At 35.7% G+C, this 21092-nt stretch overlaps 1 protein-coding gene across 2 annotated transcripts in view; it reads right to left on the reverse strand.

The window, feature by feature from the left end:
* The window catches only part of PLOD2 (procollagen-lysine,2-oxoglutarate 5-dioxygenase 2), a 90749-nt gene that overhangs the window by 54960 nt on the left and 14697 nt on the right, over positions 1–21092 (reverse strand). For both annotated transcript variants that reach the window (XM_054585165.1, XM_054585164.1), the window contains exon 2: positions 488–579. In XM_054585165.1, the coding sequence (XP_054441140.1) occupies positions 488–579 (92 nt within the window). The remainder of the gene's footprint in view (positions 1–487; positions 580–21092) is intronic.

Below are 21092 nucleotides of genomic sequence, written 5' to 3' on the forward strand. Positions count from 1 at the left end.
TCTTCTAAATGTTTTTATATTTTTATGTTTCCAAATTCCTCTAAAACAAACAAAAAACAGGAAATGCAATTCTCCAGAATGGACAGAAAAGGCATCCCCTTCATCATGTTTGCATTTCTCTGTAAACAAAGTAACCATATGGCAGACAAAAAATATTGCTGTCAAATCTTAGTTATGTTGTGCTTACACATGACCCCCCTTAAAGAAATATATAGAAATACATCAACATATTTTTCTGTTATTTTATAAACATGTTTATACAAAGCATTTAGCAAGTCTAAGAAATTACTATCTGAGTGGCAGAGTATTAATGAGGCCAAAATGTACCTTAAACACAATCGAATACATATAAATTTTAACAGCAATTATGTAACCAAATTCACCTTCTTCTATGGATCCCATATTGTGTTGCTGTTGTTATTGTTGTTATAAAAATATACTTTAGGCACATACTTTAATATCTTCATGAATTAAAGATACACCATACCTTCACAGTGTAATTGAAGTATTTGGCTGACTGCATAAACCGATGGAATCCATCACTTTCTTTTGTTGCTACAGTTATGACTAATAATTTATCTGCAAAGACAGAAAGAAATAACGTAAGATGGTTTCCCAAGAAAGAAGTTAAATACTCCCACTTTACAATCACCATAGTGATTCAAAATCTCATGCACTCATAGGAATACTCTGCTTTGTTAATCTACACAAAAGATAGAGAGCTGCTGAAATAAATAGGCAATTCAAGCTGGTGATACTGCTGCCAAACGATGAACCATTGAATAAAAAAAGTATTTTAATGATAAGAAAGTGCATTAATGTTTTTGGAAAAGCATGCCCTCAACAGAGAATTTCGGCACTTCCAGAAAATACACAATATTTTTATCTGTAAAAATAGTCTCCCCTAGATATTACCTAATCAAACAGCCTTATTATCACCTATCAATAATCACTGATTCATTACACACATCAGTGAGGTCTGGAAACACATTATATGTCAAAAGGAAAGATCCAACCATGAGACTGGTCATAATTTCTAAAAATGAATTTTGATAAATTGGAAGCAAATATTTAGAAACAGAATCTTAACTCTTTTCTTCCTATAAATGAATTGTTGTATATTCAAAGTCTGTAAAAACAACATTTACATCACCTTGAGTGTTTTTTTTTTACTTTAAAAGAATAAAAGAACCAAAATCCACACTACCCTAGTAAATACAGTTTTTAGTCACCATTTTACTATATTGGATTATTATTTAAAATTCAACAAAAGACTCCCTCTTAGTAGAGGAGTAAACAGATTTAAGGAGTCTTTTCAAGATGCCTATAGAAGCTATTAAAGGAAATGTTTATTAGGAAAAAACACATTGCAAACTGCATAAAAGAAACAACTGCATCAGCAAATGTCAAAGGTGCTGGGACACTGATTTTTTTTAACCTGAGGATACAGGAGGGCCAGAGGACTATGAAAGCAAAACTAACACATTTTTGATATTCTAGGCACTGGCACTAAGCTATATGATTTGATTCTCACTTGCTTGTTATAAATAAGAAGAAAAAACTCAGACAGTCTTAAGTGTCCCCTAAGCAATAGACAATCAATGAATGTAACATTAATGTATTATAGGAATCAATTTAAAACAATTTCACATGACCCAAACTAGTCATCAAAATTTGAAAATAATTAAAACTACAAAGCATAAATAAGTGCAGTACATATAAAGAAGTAATAAATTTAAACACACATTGGTTAACCCAAAAAAGGAAAAATGTTCCCATGAAGATAAATATCAACATTCTTAGATTTTTTTTCTGTTAAGAGGAATTTCTCACATAATATTCACCATTATGAAAAATAAATGTTCAAGGAAAAATAAGTCATTTTCATAAAGTTGTCAGACCCCAAGTAAATATATTTTAAAGTACTTTTTCAATTAATAATTCCTTTTTTTAAAAAATAATCATGTATAATGTTTCAAACAGGGGTTAACCAATTAAGAAACTCTATCACATTACCAGTCACAAAAAAATTTCAAAATAGTCAATACTAGATTATATTTAAATCATAAAGAACATGGTTTATAAAGTCCTTTTTCTCTGTAATATAGTGACCATTTAAAGGTAGTTTTCTTAACTGTTTCTACATAAATTATAAGAATTGGCAACAAGTTTATATTTTAAATGGATAGATTTTTATGCCTACCATTTCCAGTATAAAATTAACAGCGAGGATTTCATCATCCTTAATTGGAAAAGTAATGTTGGCCAAACCCTTGGGCAGACGGATGCGTCACCTAATCCAATGACTCAGAAGGCAAAACTAAAAACGTCTAGTCTGGCAATCTTACACCAAATAAGGACCGCTGTTCTTTCAATACTGTTGCTAAATACAAATAATAAAAATAAATAATTGTGTTAAATGAAGCTATGTTTAATAACATTATATTTATGTAAACACCTGTTTCCTCCACTAATCATTACTGTGATGAGAAATAAATCTTACTCAATTGGGGGACATAGAAGAAAGTACTGATATGAACTACTCACAAGCTCTCTCTGACCAATTCAAGAGTCCAACTTGCTCACCATTTATGAAGTGTTCGTCCATAAAAATTTAACCTACATTTGATACATACTTTAGATTTCACTAAAATTTACACTATAAACTTACCTAAAATGAAAATGAAAAGCAACTGACCCATAGGATTAACGGCAAATGTGAAAAAAAGGAAAGAAAAGTGTTACACTCTATTAACAGAATCAAGAGATAATTCAACCAAATGTAAATCATGGACTTTAGTTGGGTTCCAATGTGAAAAACTAACTGCAAAAAGGTACTTATGAGAAAATCAAGGAAATCTGAAGACTAATTGGAAATGTGTTAATATTAAGAAATCATTCATTTTTAACATGGTAATGACATTGATTTTTTTAGAAAAGAGTTCTTATAATTTAGTAACAGATACTAAAGTATTACACAATGACAAGATAAAGTGTTTGTGATTTGTTTTAAATTTATTTGAGGTTAGATACAAGGCATTGGAGGAGGAGGAGGAGGATAAATATTAAACAAGACTGTCCATATATGATAACTGTAAAAACTAGATTCCTTTCATTATGTTTGGAAAATCCTATAATTAAAAAAAGAAAGTTCAACTTTATGCACAATCCCTTACCTTCCAAACAGAAAAATGACAAAAAAATATTCAAAATATAACTAGAACAGTCTAAATCACCCAAGGAAAGATGAAATAGATAGAAAGCAGAAATTTTCTAAATAAACAAAATTATAATTTAAACAACTGTGATGAGTACCCAATCCAGTCCATCCAGCACAACTGAAATGACAAAGTGAGGTGATAAGGGAATGGGCTTGAGTAACAGGCACCGGCACCCATCATACACGACCAAACCCAATCTACAATGATGTCAGAGGAAAGGTCAATGGAAGCTCAAATGGGGCCAAATGTAACCTCCATAGCCACTGTCTGACTCTATTAGAAAATAGATTAATACAGTTTGCATGAACAAGAAACAGGCAATGCATCCAGAGTGTTGTAGATTAGAACAACCACTTACCCATGAAAATCACATTATAGAAAAACAACAACAACAAAAAAGATACCTCTTTAAACAAGACCCACAAAATGCCTATCAGTATCGTAAGATTTAAAAAATATTGAAATGGCTAACTATTTAGCTCTCTACAAAAGGTCAGATGAATATTAGAACTTCTCTAAAAATCAAGAAGTTAATTTATTTAGAAAGGTCAAAATATACTATGTCTCTCATGAATGCACTCATAGTTCTTGTGGGAAAATGCATTGTTAAAGACTCTTTTTCCTCCAAGTATTTGTTGATATAAGAGCAGAATTTATCAGTAGATAGTGATGACCTAATTTTTCTTACAAACAACGGATTTAAAACAAAGTTTTTTTGCTCATATATCATGTCTTCAAATGCTAAATTGGCACATAAAAACCATCTGAAATTCACTGCCTTAATGACAGGGATTATATTAAGTAACTCAGCATTAGCCCAGCTGCCTTTGATCTCACCACTGAGGAATAAATTTCCTGTCTTCCCAAGAAAACTTTCTCCACACAGACTCAAACCAGTCCTTAATTATAAATTAGCAAACATCAAGAAAAATAATTCTACCACAGGAAGACTGAGTTCATTGTTCTCATTCTGCAACTCACTCATTTTATGACCAGATATGTCCTTCATCTGTAAAGATCAGTAGCTGTCAATTTTAATGAAGGAACATGTTTTCTTAAAATGGTAAGCAAGTTCAGGGGCAGGAAACTATTGCTGCAAAAGGACAAATCATAAATATTTTAGGCTTTGTTGGCTACATATAAATTTCTGTCACAATTCTTTCTTTTTCTTTCTTCTTCTTTTATAACCTTTAAAACTAGTGTTCTTTTTTTTCTTTTTAGTTCTGTGGCTTTCTGTATAAAAATAGTCATGGGCCAGATTTGCCTTTGTATCATAGTTTGCCACTGTGGTTGGCTGTATAAATATGAAGACAAACCATCTGAGTCCAAACCCCAGCTCTCCTACCATTTATTATTTGTTAGAAATTGATTTGTTCAACTTTGTGTCCCATCTGTTTCTCATCTTTAATATGTGTGTAATAATAGCAACTACCTGACAGGTTTGCTGTGAGGGTTAAATTAGTTAATAAATGCAAAGTAGCTAATACACTGTGAATTCGATGTACTAAATAATATCATATTTTTCTCATTATTTCTACTCAAAGATGCATGGAAAAGGTAGATTGTAGTTGTGCAAATTTCAGCAGGTTATAATTCTACCTTTCTTTACAGAAATACACTCAAGAATCTAGTATCTCTTCCAACTCTTAGTATTTTATGCTAAGGATGGTTAAAAAAGTTATGTAAAAATAGTTCAACTTGAAGTTGTTCATACAAATAATTTAGCAAGTAACTGTAGAAACACTTTCTCAAATATTTGCATCTCTCTTCAACTCCAAGCAAGTTATATAAAACTAAATCAAATTACAATCATTATTAGCCCAGGCTTCTGCAATAGCCTCTTAAACCCACTTACCCACTTCAACCATATCTCTACTAAGCAGCCAGAGTGGTCTTTTCACAAGGCTTATATGTCTGATCATGTCACCCCACTGCTAAACACCCTCAAATGGCTTTCCATTGCTCTTAGGATGGTGGCTGGGATACACTACCTCAAAGTGGTCCTTAACTACCTGTATCCTCTCCAATCTCATCCATTACCTCTCTTTGCTCTCTCTGCTCCAACTGCACTGGCCCTTTTTGATTTTTCCAACAATGTCTGCCCCCTCCCACCAGATTAAAAGAGCCTGTTCAAGACCGCTACCTAAGCCCTCCTGACTTCTTGATGTAGCTACCGCCTATTCAAATGTGAGATTCTTACATATATGCCTTTTCCTCAAGACCTTCCCAGACCTACTAATATAGGTCAGTACCCATGATACATTTTTACTGCACTTCCTACCTCTCTTCAGTGCACTTGCCACAAACTGTAATTGCTGTAATTGTATACTAATTTTCATGTTTCCTGTTTGAGATTAAAGTCTCCCTCCCAAACTAAACTATAAATTTCAGGAAGGCAGGATGTCTTTTGCTCAACACTACATCTGCTGGGCCTATCACAATGTTTATCATACAGTATGTTCTAGATAAACATTTGTTCTTAATAGAATCTTTATGTAGTTAGCTTTATTATCTCCAATTCATGAAGAAGGAGGTCAGGCTTTTAGCGGGTAAGCAGCTTAGCCAAAGTCACCCAAAAAGTTACTAGCAAAGCCAGAAGTAGCACTTCAGTTATTCCTCAAAGTCTACTTCTTTCCAATGTGTCACGTGCCTTTACTTGGTGATGCGAAGTCAAGTGGCTAGGAGCAAACTCTGAGTTTTATCACGTGTGCAGAAGAGATAACGCCTTATGGAGACCTGCTTGCAGGGCTGCTCCTTGACTGGCAAATAGAAACTTAAATTTGAGGAGGGTTCCCACAATTCCCAGATAAGAATGGTTCACTGTGCCTAAACTCTGTAAACAAGACATGTATACTGACCACATGCTTTCCTTCTAGGAGTTGGGACTTTTGGTGCATAGGTTGACTACTTGAACAGTCCCCAATAAAAACCTTGGGCACTAAGTCTCTAATACGCTTTCCTGATAAATAACATTTCACATGTGTTGTCACTAGTTACGGAGGGAATTGAATCTTGTGTGACTCTACTGAGACAGGAGTGTCAGAAGCCAAGTCTGGTTTCCCTGGACTTGACCCATGGGCCTTTTCCCTTTGATGACTTTGCCTGGTGTCCTTTCACTATGCCAGACTCTAACCATGAATGTGACTGTAGGATGAACCCTGCGTCTTCCTAGTGAATGGTTAAACCGGGGGATGGTCTGGAAAATGCCCTTCCCATTATGCTTCTAGCCACAAGCAGCAAGTTTCATCTCAAAGAGGCCCAATGGGATTAATTGGTTATGTGTCCCATAGAGTGCTGGGTATGGGGTTCTGGGCTCAAAGGCCAGGCCAGAAAGATATTAGAAAAGTCTCTAGACAGACTCCAGGAAAGAAATTTTTACATGAGGCAATGACACTATGCTCCCTACTGACTGAGAGTCATTTCACTTCAACATAAAGTGGTTTCATGAACAGTCTGACAAAGCCCACTTCTTTTACAAAGGAGTAATCCAGGACCTAAATAAAGGGAAAATAAGACTTGTCCAGGATCCTGCAGTGAGGTGGTGATCAATCTAGTGCTGAACTCAGGGCTCCCAATTACCAAAAATATGGTTTCCCCAGGTCTTATTGCACAATCATGTTGCTTTGTTAAGCACTGAGTCATACAAACTGAAACCTAGGGGACAAGAAAACAAATTTTATTTTGCAGAATTGTTGAATGAAATTCAAGGCAGAAAATCCTCAAGAGCAATTCACAACCCAATTTCAACAAGGAAGTGTCAAAGAGACATCAGAGATTCTTCAGCATTTTTGTAAAGGGGGAAAAATGGGAATGTGACTTTCAACCACTAACGCTACATAGGGAACATGTTTACACATGTTAGCACTCAGATGGAAGCCTAAGCTGCCACATTCCACTGTGGACAGTGAACAGATACACAGCAAAAGATGTGCTATGAGGCAATGGGGAAGGGTAGTATGCAGGGTAACCAACCATCCCAGTCTGCCCAGGACCACAGGGGCACCCAGAACACAGGCTCTCAGTTCTGAGACATGGAAAGTCCTGGGCAAACCAGAACGAGCTGGTCACACCAGCAAGCAGTATGTGCAGTAAGACTAGACAAGGTGAGGACTGCCAGCTATGTATAAAAGACTGGATGAGAAACAGTCCAGGACACAAATGGTAGAAGAGCAGTAAGTTAAGGATAAACTCTTCTAGAAACAGAATGTCAGCCACACCAGATATCAAGTGACGCAGGGCCAGATTAAGACCTCCGGAGGCCTTAGGCACCTAGTAGGTCAAAGTGGACTGAAACCAACTCTGTCCCTCATAAGTACTTCAAATCAAAATACACATTTCAAATAGAAAAAAAAAATGCCGTACACGAGCTAAAATTAAAAGGCTGTTTTTAGGTTTTCTAATTTTCTTTTTCAGATACATGTTTTCTGATTATATGTACACATTTAGTTTGTCTATCGGGTAACCAAGTATTAAATGGAAGACAAATTTCAAGACAGAATCAAAGGGCTATTAATATTATGTTCAAGAATTCCTAGCAGCTAGGAATAGTTGAGGGTTTAAAATGTTTTCTATCTGAAAAAAAAAAAAAAGATTCACCACTTTCCTATCTCTTAATATTTGAAGAGAAAAACATAGATTCTTCTATCTTATTTTACAAGAGATAACTGGATGGGGGAAGAATTAATGGAGGGGAGGCAGATTTTGTATTGATACTGTGTTAATCCATTCAGACTGCTATAACAAAATAGCACAGACCAGGTGGCTTATAAAAACAGAAATATATTTCTCACAGATGGTCAGGCAAGAGTCTTCTTGGTTCATAGACAGCACCTTCTTGCTGTGTCCTCATATGGTTGAAGGGGCTGGAGTCTTTTTGCAGCCCCTTTAATAAGACTACTAAACCAATTTGAGAGGGATCTGCCCTCATGACTTGAGCAAAGGTCCCATGTTCTGATACTATAACCTTTGGGGGTTAAGATTTCAACATAGGAGTTGGGTGGGGTAACAGGGGCACAAACATGGACCATAACAAATATAAAGTACAAGTATGCAGAATGAATGGACTTGTCCTAGAGAATCAGCTTACTGTCTTTACAAATATTAATACAAAGAGCATAGGACTATTCTCCTGGATTTATGAACTGAAGGGCACACTTAATCCCTTCATAAGTTGTGAAATCTATACCTTAGTGTAATTTTAATGTCAAGGGAAAAGGGGTCTGCCCTTTTTTGGACAGAACAGACTTTATTTAGTCTGTTGAATTCCAAGGGTTCAACGATTGCAACCTCCAACACAGAAACATGTACCAGTAATGAAACCTTCTTTGAGTGAAACTGTATAATTCATCTGCTGGACAAATACTTTAGCAGAGACTATGAATTCCCTGCCAGAAATCTAGTCCCAAGATTGTGTAGTTTATTCAAGCAACTTTGCTCTATTGCTGTTTTTTTCCACATTTTTCACAGACACTAAAAATATTTCCCACACTCATAAGCAAAGAGCATCAATAGTCAAGTTAACAACCAGAACAAAACAGCAGGGGTTGAAATATATATTCCTGCTAATTTCCTACAAACAAAAAGAAGAGTTGCCCTAGGGAAGAGGCTATCCGAACATGGAGAAGGAAGCCATACTCTACGAGAAAGATGTAAGAGTAAGGTGCCTAAAACAAGATGACTTTTACTTCTCCATTATTATCTTTTTGAAGAAGTCTTCCTGCCTAAAGGAATGAGAATAAATGAATTTGGGATACAAAATTAAAAGCAGTGTGGGCAATCACAAAATAAAATATATTCATTATAAAAAGAATGGGCTCTGGTTGTACAACAAAGTGATAGAGCAATGTGCCTTAACTTATGAGGCTCTAGTGCTAAAAGTCTATTGAATCCTTACTAGGTTTATTACAACCCTCTGCTATTTCTCTACACCTCTCTCATATCACTTACCTTATACCTCTCCCTTACCAATGTCCAAACAAAATGGGATAGTTTAAATGGGCATTTATTGTTGTGCATAATTTAAAAGTTCATGAATTAGTGTTCCAATTAAACATAATGCTATATAGCCTCTCCTCCAATTTTTTTTTAATAAAAGTAGACCTGATAAAGTGTGCTGTGGCTGAAATGGAAACAAGAGAGGAGAAAAGTCATAACTTTGACTCATCAAGTATAGTGAAGCATTTGCTTCTTCCACTCCACATCACCATGAACACACAATACCTTTTAGAAGAGAACATTTTCTCTTGTATCTACCTTGCATCCATCCTCACAGTCTTTAGAGTTTTTGGCATATACTTTGGCAACTCAGAATCTTCACCCACAACTTGCTAGTTGTCCATATTGTTCAACTAGCTGAAGTTGTCATATGAGAAGTTACTTGAAAATTGAATCAGTATATTAATAAAGGTGTAAAATTAAAGGTAGGTGATCCCAAATCTCCATCTATAGACACCTTCTACAGAATTACTACAAGGCTCCAAAGGAAAAAAAAAAAATAGAGCTTTATTATTCATTTTGGGTTGTAAACTGTCACAAACTTTAATCTTTATGTAAGAGAAATGCTTTTTTGGAGTATATCCCATAAAATAGCTAGCATTCACTGTGCCAAGTCAGAGGTTTTAAAATATATATTTATATATACACATGACTGATTTTTCCTTCACCAGCCACTCTTTGTCACTTAATTTTTTGCATGAGGAGATAATGTAGAAAGTGATGTTCTGTCCCAGCCCTTTCTCCCAGATATATAGCTGACTTTCCCTTGGAGATATCAATGATATTCCTTTTATGATGGATTCAAGAGATATATTAATACATATAAAAGTAAATAACTTATACTCTATACCCATTTTTGCATCTTTTTAAAAATATTCACATATCTTTGAGATATTTTCAAATAAAATCCAGCTGTGTAGTATTCCATCATATGGATGAACCATAATTTAACTAACAACCATTATAATGACATATATTCTAGTTGTTTCTAATCCAATGCTGTGCTTTTTTTTTACTTAAATATTTTATTGTTTATGCAATCACAGTTGTCCCAATTTCCCCCTTTTTCCCCCCAACACCCAGCCTGCCTCCTGCTCCCACCGTCAATCCCCACATTGTTGTCCAGGTCCATGGTCATTCATATATGTTCTTTGTCTAGTCCCTTCACCTTCTTTTAACCAATCCCCACTTTCACCCTTCCAGCTTACAGCTGTCAGTCTGTTCCAAAGCCTCTGGTTCTATTTTGCTCATTATTTTGTTCATTAGATTCCTCTTAAAAGTGAGATCATATGGTATTTGTCTTTCACCAACTGGCTTATTTCACTTAGCATGAGAGTCTCCAGTTCCAGCCATGCTGTCAGAAAAGGTAAGAATGCCTTCTTTTTCTGCTGTGTAGTATTCCATTGTGTAAACATACCACAGTGCTTTTATCCACCCATCTACTGATGGGCACTTAGGCTGTTTCCAAATCTTGGTTTTATAAATAGCACTGTTATGAACATAAGGGTGTATATATTCTTTTGAATTGGTGTTTTGGGATTCTGATATCAAAAAGTAGGCAAAGGACCTGAATACACTCTTATCCAAGGAAGACATAAAGATAGCCCATAGACATACAAAAAAAATGCTCAACATCACTAGCCATCAGAGAGATGCAAACTAAAACCACAGTGAGATAATCACCTCACATCTGCCAAAATGTGAGGTGGCTATCATTAATAAACAGCAAACAAGTTCTGCCAAGGATGTGGAGAAAAAGGAATCCTTTTGCACTGTTGGTGGGATTCCAGACTGGTGCCACCACTGTGGAAAGCAGTATAGAGATACCTAAAAAAATTAAAGATGGGACTGCCTTTTTTTTTTTTTTAATTCTCTTCCACTTTTTTAAAAATTTTATTTATTTGTTTTTAGAGAGACCAGAAGGGAGCAAGACAAAGAAAGAAAGAAACATCAGTGTGTGAGAGAAACATCCATTTGTTGCCTCTCACCTGTAACCCAGGCATATGCCCAGACCAGGAATCGAACAAGTGACCTTTTGGTTCGCAGGATGGCACTCAATGCACTGAGCCAAACCAGCAAGGGCTATAACTGCATTTTGACCCAGCAATCCCAATGCTGTACTTAAAAAAAAAAAAAAAAGAAAAAGGAAGAAAGAAAGAAAGAAATTGCAACTGATAATGATATACATACATGTAAGACTGCATCTACAGAATAAATTCCAAGTACAATTTCTGAGTCAAACATTTTACTCCCATTTACAATTTATCATTGACTGTTTTGACAAGACAATTTTTGCTAAGCTGAATTTCTTTTTCAATCAGCATTGTTCTAATGCCATTGTGTTTATCAGCTATTAACTCTTACTTTTCTAGGTGTCAGGCTATACTTTACAAAGGTCTTCTACATGCTGCAATTATAAAATAATTCATCCATAATAATTGATAATTAAATATAATAAATAAAATATTCCATATTTTTCAACTACTTTTAGTTTCTTTTTTTACATTTATATCTTTTATCATATGGTTGATATTCAATAAATAAAAAGCTACACTGCTGATAATTTATCTCATATTATTCCAAACAAAGAAAGCCTTAGGTTTCATTCTGAATTACCAAATTTATGACAAATTAACATGTTAACATTTTAATGAGAAATGTTATTTATTTCAACTATAATTGCAAAATGACCTTTTAAAAGACAGAATAAGCCAAAAGTATGCAATATATATTTATATAAATTATACAAATTCTGAAAACACTAAAATTAACAGGAACATAACATTCTACAATTTGTTCTTCTATGTAAAATTGGTTTAATAACACTATTTTAATTGGACATAAAAACCCATATAGAAGGTTCTCTATGTGCTCCCATCTGCTACACTGACAAAAACTCCTCTAAGACGTAATGACCCCTGACCCAATCAGCTTCCTGTTGTGTAAGTGCCTGATTTTCCTGCCTTCGTATTTCTTCTCTCAGTTTTGAATAGTGACCTCCGTAAATTCTGAACCAGGTCATATGTTAAAAGACATACATGAATGATTCTCACTGACAAGTCATTGTTGGACAACTTTGGCCTGTGTCTGAGCTTACAAGTCTTAAATGTCAGCAGTAGTAGCAGAAGTCAACCTAATTGCCCTTGTACCTTGTTTCATGTAAAACAAAGTAAAATCCTAAACATGTTGACTTTTCTAACTTTTGTTCCCAATATAATGTGTATGGTTTTGGCGTTTACTCCAAATGCAATACAAAGCTATTAGAAAATTTTGAGTAAAAGGATCAAACAATAATTCTAAAATACCACTACTATTATTAATAATAATATCTACCATGTATCCTCAATTAACTTATTCAATCCAAGTATTACAACTATTCCATTTCTATACTTATTTATGTAATGTTGCCCAAAATTAAATAGACTATAAATGTCAGGGCCTAGATTTGAACCCAGACAACCTGACTCCAGAATCTGAGCTCATAACTGCTGTACAAATATTGTGTCCCATGGTATGACTAGAGTTTAAGAAGATTACGCTGGTTGCTATGACTGGAAATGCTCAAGTGTAAAATGAGGGAGTCTCATAGAAAGTGTTTGCAACAATAATCTCAACTGGAGGCATTGGTGATATAGACCAAAGAGTAGCTGTAAAGAAGATAAACAGTGTCTGTTCAGTTTGGATCTGCATGAAGGTAGATTAAACAAAACTGATTGACAGATTAAATGTGGGGTTTGAAAGGAATGAAGATGAGCTCCAAAATATTTCAGAAAACTAACTGTAAAAGATTAGCCTATTTCACAGGTAAAATGGTGAGATAATGTTTTTAATCAAAAGCATTTACTGGGGCCTTCTAGAAGATAAGAAATCTAAGTGCTATATTCCCTATCTTGGAGGGGATAGAGTCCCTGTAACTAATCAAACAACCTAAATGTAGATTAAGTATTTTATCAGAATGCATAAAACAGGATAATGACCAAGCTCATCCTAAAATATAAAGCTTTTCGATACCGCATAATACTTTATTTATATTTGCACTGGTTTTAGCAGAAATCAATATGCAGGGGGTTTTTTTATCCTTTTTTAAAAACCTATTTGTAGAATAAGCAAGCCATAGTTGCACATTCCTATCACTTTAATAATAACTAAATGCCATCACTTTAAGTCATTAGTAAGAAATGTGTTACAAGGATTGGAATGTGTACATCGAAAAGCAACTGGGGAAAAGAAATATCAGTAGTCAGTAATGAAGAGTTAGAGGAAGGTCACTGTGAAAAAGTCGATCTCTCCCTCCAGCCCTCTCCTGTCTCTAGCTGCAACACTTTAGAAATGAATAGTTCACCAACTACTTCTTCAATAAGAATCAAAACATAGCAAGTCATTAAATCAACATAAACAAGGTACATATTTAAAATAGATATTTATAAAATAGCTCTCTTTTGACTGCAATCTAATCTCAGCAGTTTAAATCCACATGGGGCAGGACGCTCTCATGTACTGGGTCGGGCTGTATCTGGACAAGTCAGCAGCTCATTCAGGGAACCTGGTGTAACAGGAACCAGATACCCTGGTGGGAAAGCTCAGCCAGTGCCACATGGGGCCAGAAGCTGTGAAAATCCTCAGAAGTCCAAGTGCTCAAGAAACCTCTGCACTCCAGAGCCAAAAGAGGAGACATCCCCACTGCTGAAAGGGATCCTGGCGTTAATCACCAGAGAACTGCTCCCCAGGGAGTCTGATTTCACTGTGACCTGGAAGCAGGGCTAAGTAAGCATTCAGTATTTTCTCAGCAAGGATGACCTCAACACTCCTCACTATCTCTGGATTCCAGAATTTCTCAAAGTAAATGAAAACTCACAATAACTTCATATAACCGTATATTGTTAAAAATAAAGATACCTCAAAGAATTGGAATTAAACTATACTATTTAGGTGTAGTTTTTCAGAAATATACAGTATAATTTAAGAATACAAAATATTTCTTAAATTCACAGACCATTGTCTGTTAGCACTTTTAGGCACTGAGCATTCCTATCATTTCAACATGGAGCCTCTGATCTTTCTCTGAACACTTTTTAATAGAAATCATTTTATAAAATACTATTATTAAGCAAAGACTACCAAACAAATATTACCTCTTCTTGATGTTTTATGACCATTTCTTACTGTACTTTCCAGTGATACCATAATTCCTCCAAACACGTCTAATTCTACAGAGCTATTTATTTCCATTAAGTGGCCCAAGAAAGAATGATTTTTCACATGCTGTTTCTAATCTTTAATTTCCTGGTCTCCATTTTGGTGTCTGAGTGTCAATAGGCCTGCTTTCTCCTATTTCTGCTCCCTTAGAATTTTTATATTATGTCCTAAGAGGTAGAAAACTTATTTGTTCAAATTTTGTATTAAATAAATTCAGTAAATGGTTTTTGTTATCCTTAATAAGAAGAAATATAAAGAAATAGCTGGATGTTTTGATTAACTATGGGCAAAAACTACAAATTTAACTGTTAAAATTAAAATTTCTATATTTCATAAGTTCACCAATAATCAAATGATCACTACTACATGAAGTAGTTAGAAATTTATCTTGCATCTTAAACTATATACACTCCTCACATGCAGTTTACAAAATCAGATCTAACATTAGCGAGATTCTAGTTTTCATTGAAACAAAAGTCAGGCTGATGCAGTGAAAACTATCTCAGGCTTCCAAGGTATTTGGTGAAAAAACATGTTGCTTTGATAATTATGAGATGGCATGAAAAAAACTGTAAAACTCCCAGGGAAAAAAATATACAAACATACATGCACATAACCTACCTACAAATTCTTCCGCCAAAATTAAACAAGTAGTATTTGATGAAGAGAGAACCCCCTAAACTCCATACTCTTCTTTCATTAGTACAGTAATTTTGGACCCTACATAGCACTAAAGAGGTTTTTTTTTTCCTTGTATACTCGCTTGAGGACATTTTCTCCATGCTTTTTCAGAGAGAGAGGAAGGGAGAAAGAGAAAAAAAATTGATTCAAGAGAGAAGCATCAACTGGTCGCCTCCCAAACACTCCCCAGACCCAGGAGCTCAGACAACCAGACTGAGAATCGCACTTCCAACCTAGGTATGTGCCCTGACTGGGAATTGAACCTACGAGCTTTTGATTCCGAGAGGATGGTCTAACTCAGTCACACTGGCCAGGGCCAAAAGAGCTTTTAAAAATTTCGATGCCCAGGACCCTCCTCAGTCAGACCAATTAATCATTCAGATTGTTGTGTTTTCATATTTCCAATTTCAGGGAGGCAGATCACTGTGGTCAGACAGAAACTCTTGTGCACCATAGAGGATCACGGAGGCAGGGGTACCTGGAAATGTCAGCCTGTGAAAGGGAAAAGGAGACCCCAGCCTCAGGAGAAGTTTATATTCCTGAACTAACAATTCTCAATGGCTTTCATCTTCTTTTCTTCAATAGGTATTGACTATTCTCGGTGAATCAGGCACTGTGTGAAATGTTATAGAGATTTAATGGTAAAAATGTAGGACAATGTAAACTCCGGGACCCGATGCATCCCCAGTTCCTAGTTGCCGCATAGTAAACATTCAATAAATACTCTGGGAAGGAACTAATGCATTCAATAAATACTTTTGAAAGAAATAATCACTGTCCTCATCGATCTTATAATAGAGTGATGGGGGAGCAGACAGTAAGCAAATAATTTCATGATCAAGTGTAAGTAGAAAGTGAGGTAAATGCTAACAATAAATTCAAAGCAAGAATGAGATGAGGGATTTTATAGAAGAACCTGTTTTAAATTGAAAGGTTATGGAGGAAATCAGGATTTCACACTAAAACTATAACCTGAAGGAAAGATGAGTTCAGGTGAAGAAATAACCTGTTTGTATAAGGGGATGTAATTAAATACAGACCAGTCATACTGATGTTTCAGGGGCCCCCTCTTTGCCAACTATTCTTTTTTTTTTTCACTTCTGTCCCCAGAAAGTTAGAGAATTGGTACCAATGTCCCTTTCTGTGTCATCGACCAATGTTCCTGCCAACAAGCAATTAACAAGTTACAGTTTAACACAATTTCTAACCTATTTTTCAAAAACATGAAGAAAATACGTATCCATTTGCAAGTAACTCTAAATAAGCCACAACTGAAGCTATTATCTACTGCTATTTAATATCCTTTATTTAAAAAACTAATTTTTTTCTATCAGACTTTTGTAGCCTAAATCAATGTATATACAGTATATTTTTTCAGTGAATAAAATTATGTAATTCAACACATTTTCCTGTTTGAGTCAATTAGCAAAACATTTAGTGCCCAATTCATTCACTGGCCAGCAGTATCAAGCTATTCTGTCCTGATGTTTCTTTATTTTTTCCTGCCAATTCATTTCCAGTCTCTTTTTCCAGTTTTTCTTCCTCCATCTTCTCCAGAAAATTAAGTGTCATTTATAAGAATCACCCAAAACTTTTTTTTCCCAACTATAGGATAGCTGCATTTTGACACAAAGTATGGTCAATGAAAATTCTATAAAACTCAAACCTCTAATATTACAAGAGTGTTCTTCTCATTGAACTAAATCGAAACCAAGGAGGAGGGGAGTAGTTTCCAGGCACATAAATCTCACAGTGCTGGCCTTTAAATGTGATTTAAGCCTGATACATAACAAACAATAAAAGCTAAACTCAAAATAAAGCTCTTAATTAATAATAGACAGCATAAAATATAAGAGAAGATCATTGTCAGCACATTCCAATCCGTTAACTCAAACACGCTAATGCCTTGGTGCAAACCACAGCACGCTGGGACTCGTGGCAGCGGCCCTGACCTTATGGTCATGAAGCCGGGCTCCCCCATCTGCTCCCCTCTCCTTGGTTTGGTTGTATGACAATTTCTGTAAACTTAAAAATCTGCTTCAAGCCGTTCTGTAATTTTTCATCACTTCACCATTTTTTATTCTCTCCCACACTTACAGCTCAGTGAATACAGCAGCTGTTTTGGCTTTCTTCCTACAGGCCTGTTTACAGCACCAGCGCTCTACTAAATAAATACTCAGATAACAACGTTATAGACATAAACACATTAAAAGTGTTAACAATGGCATTTATTAAAGTAACTGTAAAATTGCCCCCAAAGTCTCTTAAGAAAGGTGAAATCCATGAAAAAGAAGAGCGAAAATAGGAAGAATGGCAGGGAAAGTATATTCCAAATTGATGCAGACTTAGGCAAACTTAAACTTTTAACATGAAAAAATTTAACTCCTCTGTTCCTCTCACATCCCGCATCCACGTTCTCTCAGCATTACAGAATCCAGCCTTACCGAACAGCCGTCTCTGTGACTGGCCCTGTCACCTCTCGCCTGGACTACTGAAACGGCCTCCCTGCACTGACCCCTGCCCACTTCAATCTGCCCTTCACATTGCCACCACAATGACACAACTACACTCCAGCAGCTACGCAGCTGCAAGCACACAGCGGCCAGCAAAGGGCCAAATAAAAAATGGGGCTGCAATCCAGCCTTCCTCCACTCAGCAGCAGTAACAATGTAATTCACACAGGTGTCTCTTTTTTCCTCAGAATAGTCCAATGGTTTCCCTGTTGTTCTCAAATTCCAAGTCCTTTACCATAGTCTCCAAGTCCCTAAGAGATCTGGACCCGACTGTCATTCTGTTCTCTTCCACCACCGGCCCTCCTCTACGCCTACTTCAAGCTCCACAGTCTCATCACACACATCCTGGGCTGAAGGCATTGCCACTGATGACCCCTGCGCGCTGCCCTTCCTTCTCCCAGCAACAACCCCCTCCTTTCAAATCTCCATTCAAATGTAACCAGTATGAAAAGCCTACCTTGGAAACAGTACCCCAAACAACCATTCTGACCTCAGCACTCTTACCCCTAATCCTATTTTATTTTCCTTCTTAGTACTATGTCTACAGAGTACGTCTAGTGATTTTCCTTTTTCACTCAACTAGAAGGTGCACTCCATGACGTGAATGTGCAGCTAGCAGAAGAAATAGCAGTGACCAAAAAAATGCTTTTATTTTGGCAAATGAAAAAATAAATCTCTATATATTTAAGAAATAAAAAAGGCAGATAAAGAGAATTAAATCCTATTTTCCCCTAAAAATTGGAAGTGATTTTTTTTTTTTTAAAGCAATGCTGCTGAGAAGATCATCACAACAAACCACTTAGTACCTTATTGGTGGAGCAACATGATAGTATGTAACAAAAGATATGCATTCATATCCTTTGATTTCAGTATTTTGTTCCATGGACCTGTACAGTAAAAGTGGAAACCAAACTCACTTTCAAGAAGATCCCTACAATATTTTGTTAGTACAAAATAGTAAATTATATTCCAATAACAAGTTAATGGTTATACAAATTATGGCATAATCCAATGGCAAATATTAACATGTTAATTAAAAATCATGACATGAAGAGTATGTGAAGCCATGAGAAAATACTTACAATACAGTGTTTTATGAGTAAGACAGAATACAAACTACCTCTCTCTTTGTGCTTAATAGAAAGTGTATTTATCCTGATTTTATAAATGTACAAAGATATATGAACAGAAGAAAAAAATACTATAACAATGTTTTATGTTGTTTACTAATGATAATGAAATCAAGGACAAATTTAATTTATTCTTCTTAAATGTCTTCATTTTTATTTATAAGCAAGTATTTTCTTATAACCAAAAATATAATTTTTAAATGAGGATATACCATCTTCATGAAGCACATTCTAGACTTCTGTTCTAGTACTTATCTGATTCTTAATGATGCTCAGCATTCTTGAAAAAGATCTGTTATTTTTTACTACAGCATTCAGGATGATGTATAGAAGAAAAATATTATTAGAAAGAGTTAAACTGACTGCATACTGGGCATTTGTTATTTTATTTGGTACATGTGATCAAAATAAACCCAGATTCACCAAAGATTTATTTTTATTTCCATCAAAATAAAAGCAAAATATTTTGAGATGTATCATTGTAAACATACACATGGCACCAAAAAGCTAAAATTCCCGTGGCAGCATATTAAACCTATATACACATTATTTAACCTAACCCATCCATTCCCAATCTAGTTTTGTTTGTTTATTCACTTTAATATTAAAGTATATGTACTTACCACCTGGACTTGTGACCAACAATAAGCAAAATAAATATAATTTAAAAACAAATAAATGTCATGTGTAGCCGGGAAGAGCCTAGAGAGGTCAAGTAAAATGAATCAACACTTGAATGTCCCAACTCCAAATAATTTTCAGGAAGCCCAACATTCTAAATCTAATGCAAGACACCCTTCTGTAGGTTTGCTCAGCAGTTTTGTCTACAAACTTAATTATAGTTTCTGCTGTAAGCAAAGAAACTACAAAAGTAAAAGGGAAAAAAAAAAAAGTTTTACATGAAAAAAAAAAACTTTCAGCCTTGACCAGGTAGCTCAGTTGGTTACAGTGTTGCCCTGATGTGCCAAGGTTGTGGATTCAATCCCCAGGCAGGACACATACCAAAATCAACTAATGAATGCATAAGTAAGTGGAACAACAAATCAATGTTTCTCTCCGTCTTTTTTCCTCTCTCTCCCTCTCTCTTCTTCTCTCTCTCTCTCTCTCAAATCAATCACTAATTTTTTTTAAAAATTTCAGTTCTTAAAAAACGATTTTTGGTACATCAAGAACAGCTTCGTGACTGGGCAACATAGAATAGGCCTTAGAAATGATCAGTAGGATTCTGACAGTGAGAGGTAACTAGAAAAGCAGATATGACTTTAAAAAGGTAAAAGCATGGTTTCTTGGCTGGACAGTGTGAAGGCCAGCACAAGCAAAAACTGGGGAATAATGATAAATACATTTGGAAATAGGGAAGGCACGGAAGCTTCTGAACAGGGCAGTGAAGTTAGAACTGTGCCATCAGACTAGAACAGAATGTGTCATCCTCAACTCTATTGATATTTAGGACCAGATAACATTCTTGTGAGGGGTATGCTATATACATTGCAGGATGTTTTAGCAGCATCCCTGGCCTCCACCCACAGGATGCCAGTTGCACCCACCATTCATGACAATCAAAAATGTCTCTATAGACATTACCACATATTTCATGGGGGGCAATCTCACCCCTGGGTAAGAGCCACTGGACTCAACACAAGATTAGTATGAGAAAAATTAGGCAAGAATAATAATCTAAGAAGCAATCACAGCTGAGCCTTGAACAATCTGGGGATTGGGACACCAACCATCATGCAGTCAAAAATCCACATATAACTTTTGACCCTCCCAAACCACCCTCATACCTGCAGGGGACTGGTCCCTGAACACACCCTCCCCAACCACACCAAAGGATACCAAACACCATGGATGCTCGAGTTCTTTACATAAAATGTGCAGAACAATGCATACAGTCTCCCTTCACATGCACAGATTCCCAACTGCAGATGAAAAACACTATTTTCCATCTGTAGCTTGTTGAATCCACGGATGTGAAACCCAGAGATATGGAGGGCCAACTTATTCTCCAGAATTCATACTTTCCCCTCCATTACCAATCAAAATACAAGAATTAATTCCATATATTCTTGGTTTCACTTTAGAATAATGCTAATTGTAAGTATGCTGTTTAAAATAGTAGCACTTACTGCGCAATTTCTGTTTGCAGACCCTGTGCTAAGCCCTTTACTAGAATTGCCATATTTAACCCTCAAATCGACTCCTGGAGGCAATCATCACTATAAAGAAACTATAATTTACACAACATAAGTAACTTGCTCCAAGGAAATTAGCAAATAAGTGTTAGAGTTGGGATTTAGATTCAGACTGTGTGATTCCAAAACCCCACCCCCTTAACCACTGCCCTACACTGCCTC

The sequence above is a fragment of the Pteronotus mesoamericanus genome, unplaced genomic scaffold (assembly GCF_021234165.1).
Source record: "Pteronotus mesoamericanus isolate MK-2021 breed Mesoamerican mustached bat unplaced genomic scaffold, CSHL_Meso_final contig_82, whole genome shotgun sequence".
Taxonomy (NCBI): domain Eukaryota; kingdom Metazoa; phylum Chordata; class Mammalia; order Chiroptera; family Mormoopidae; genus Pteronotus; species Pteronotus mesoamericanus.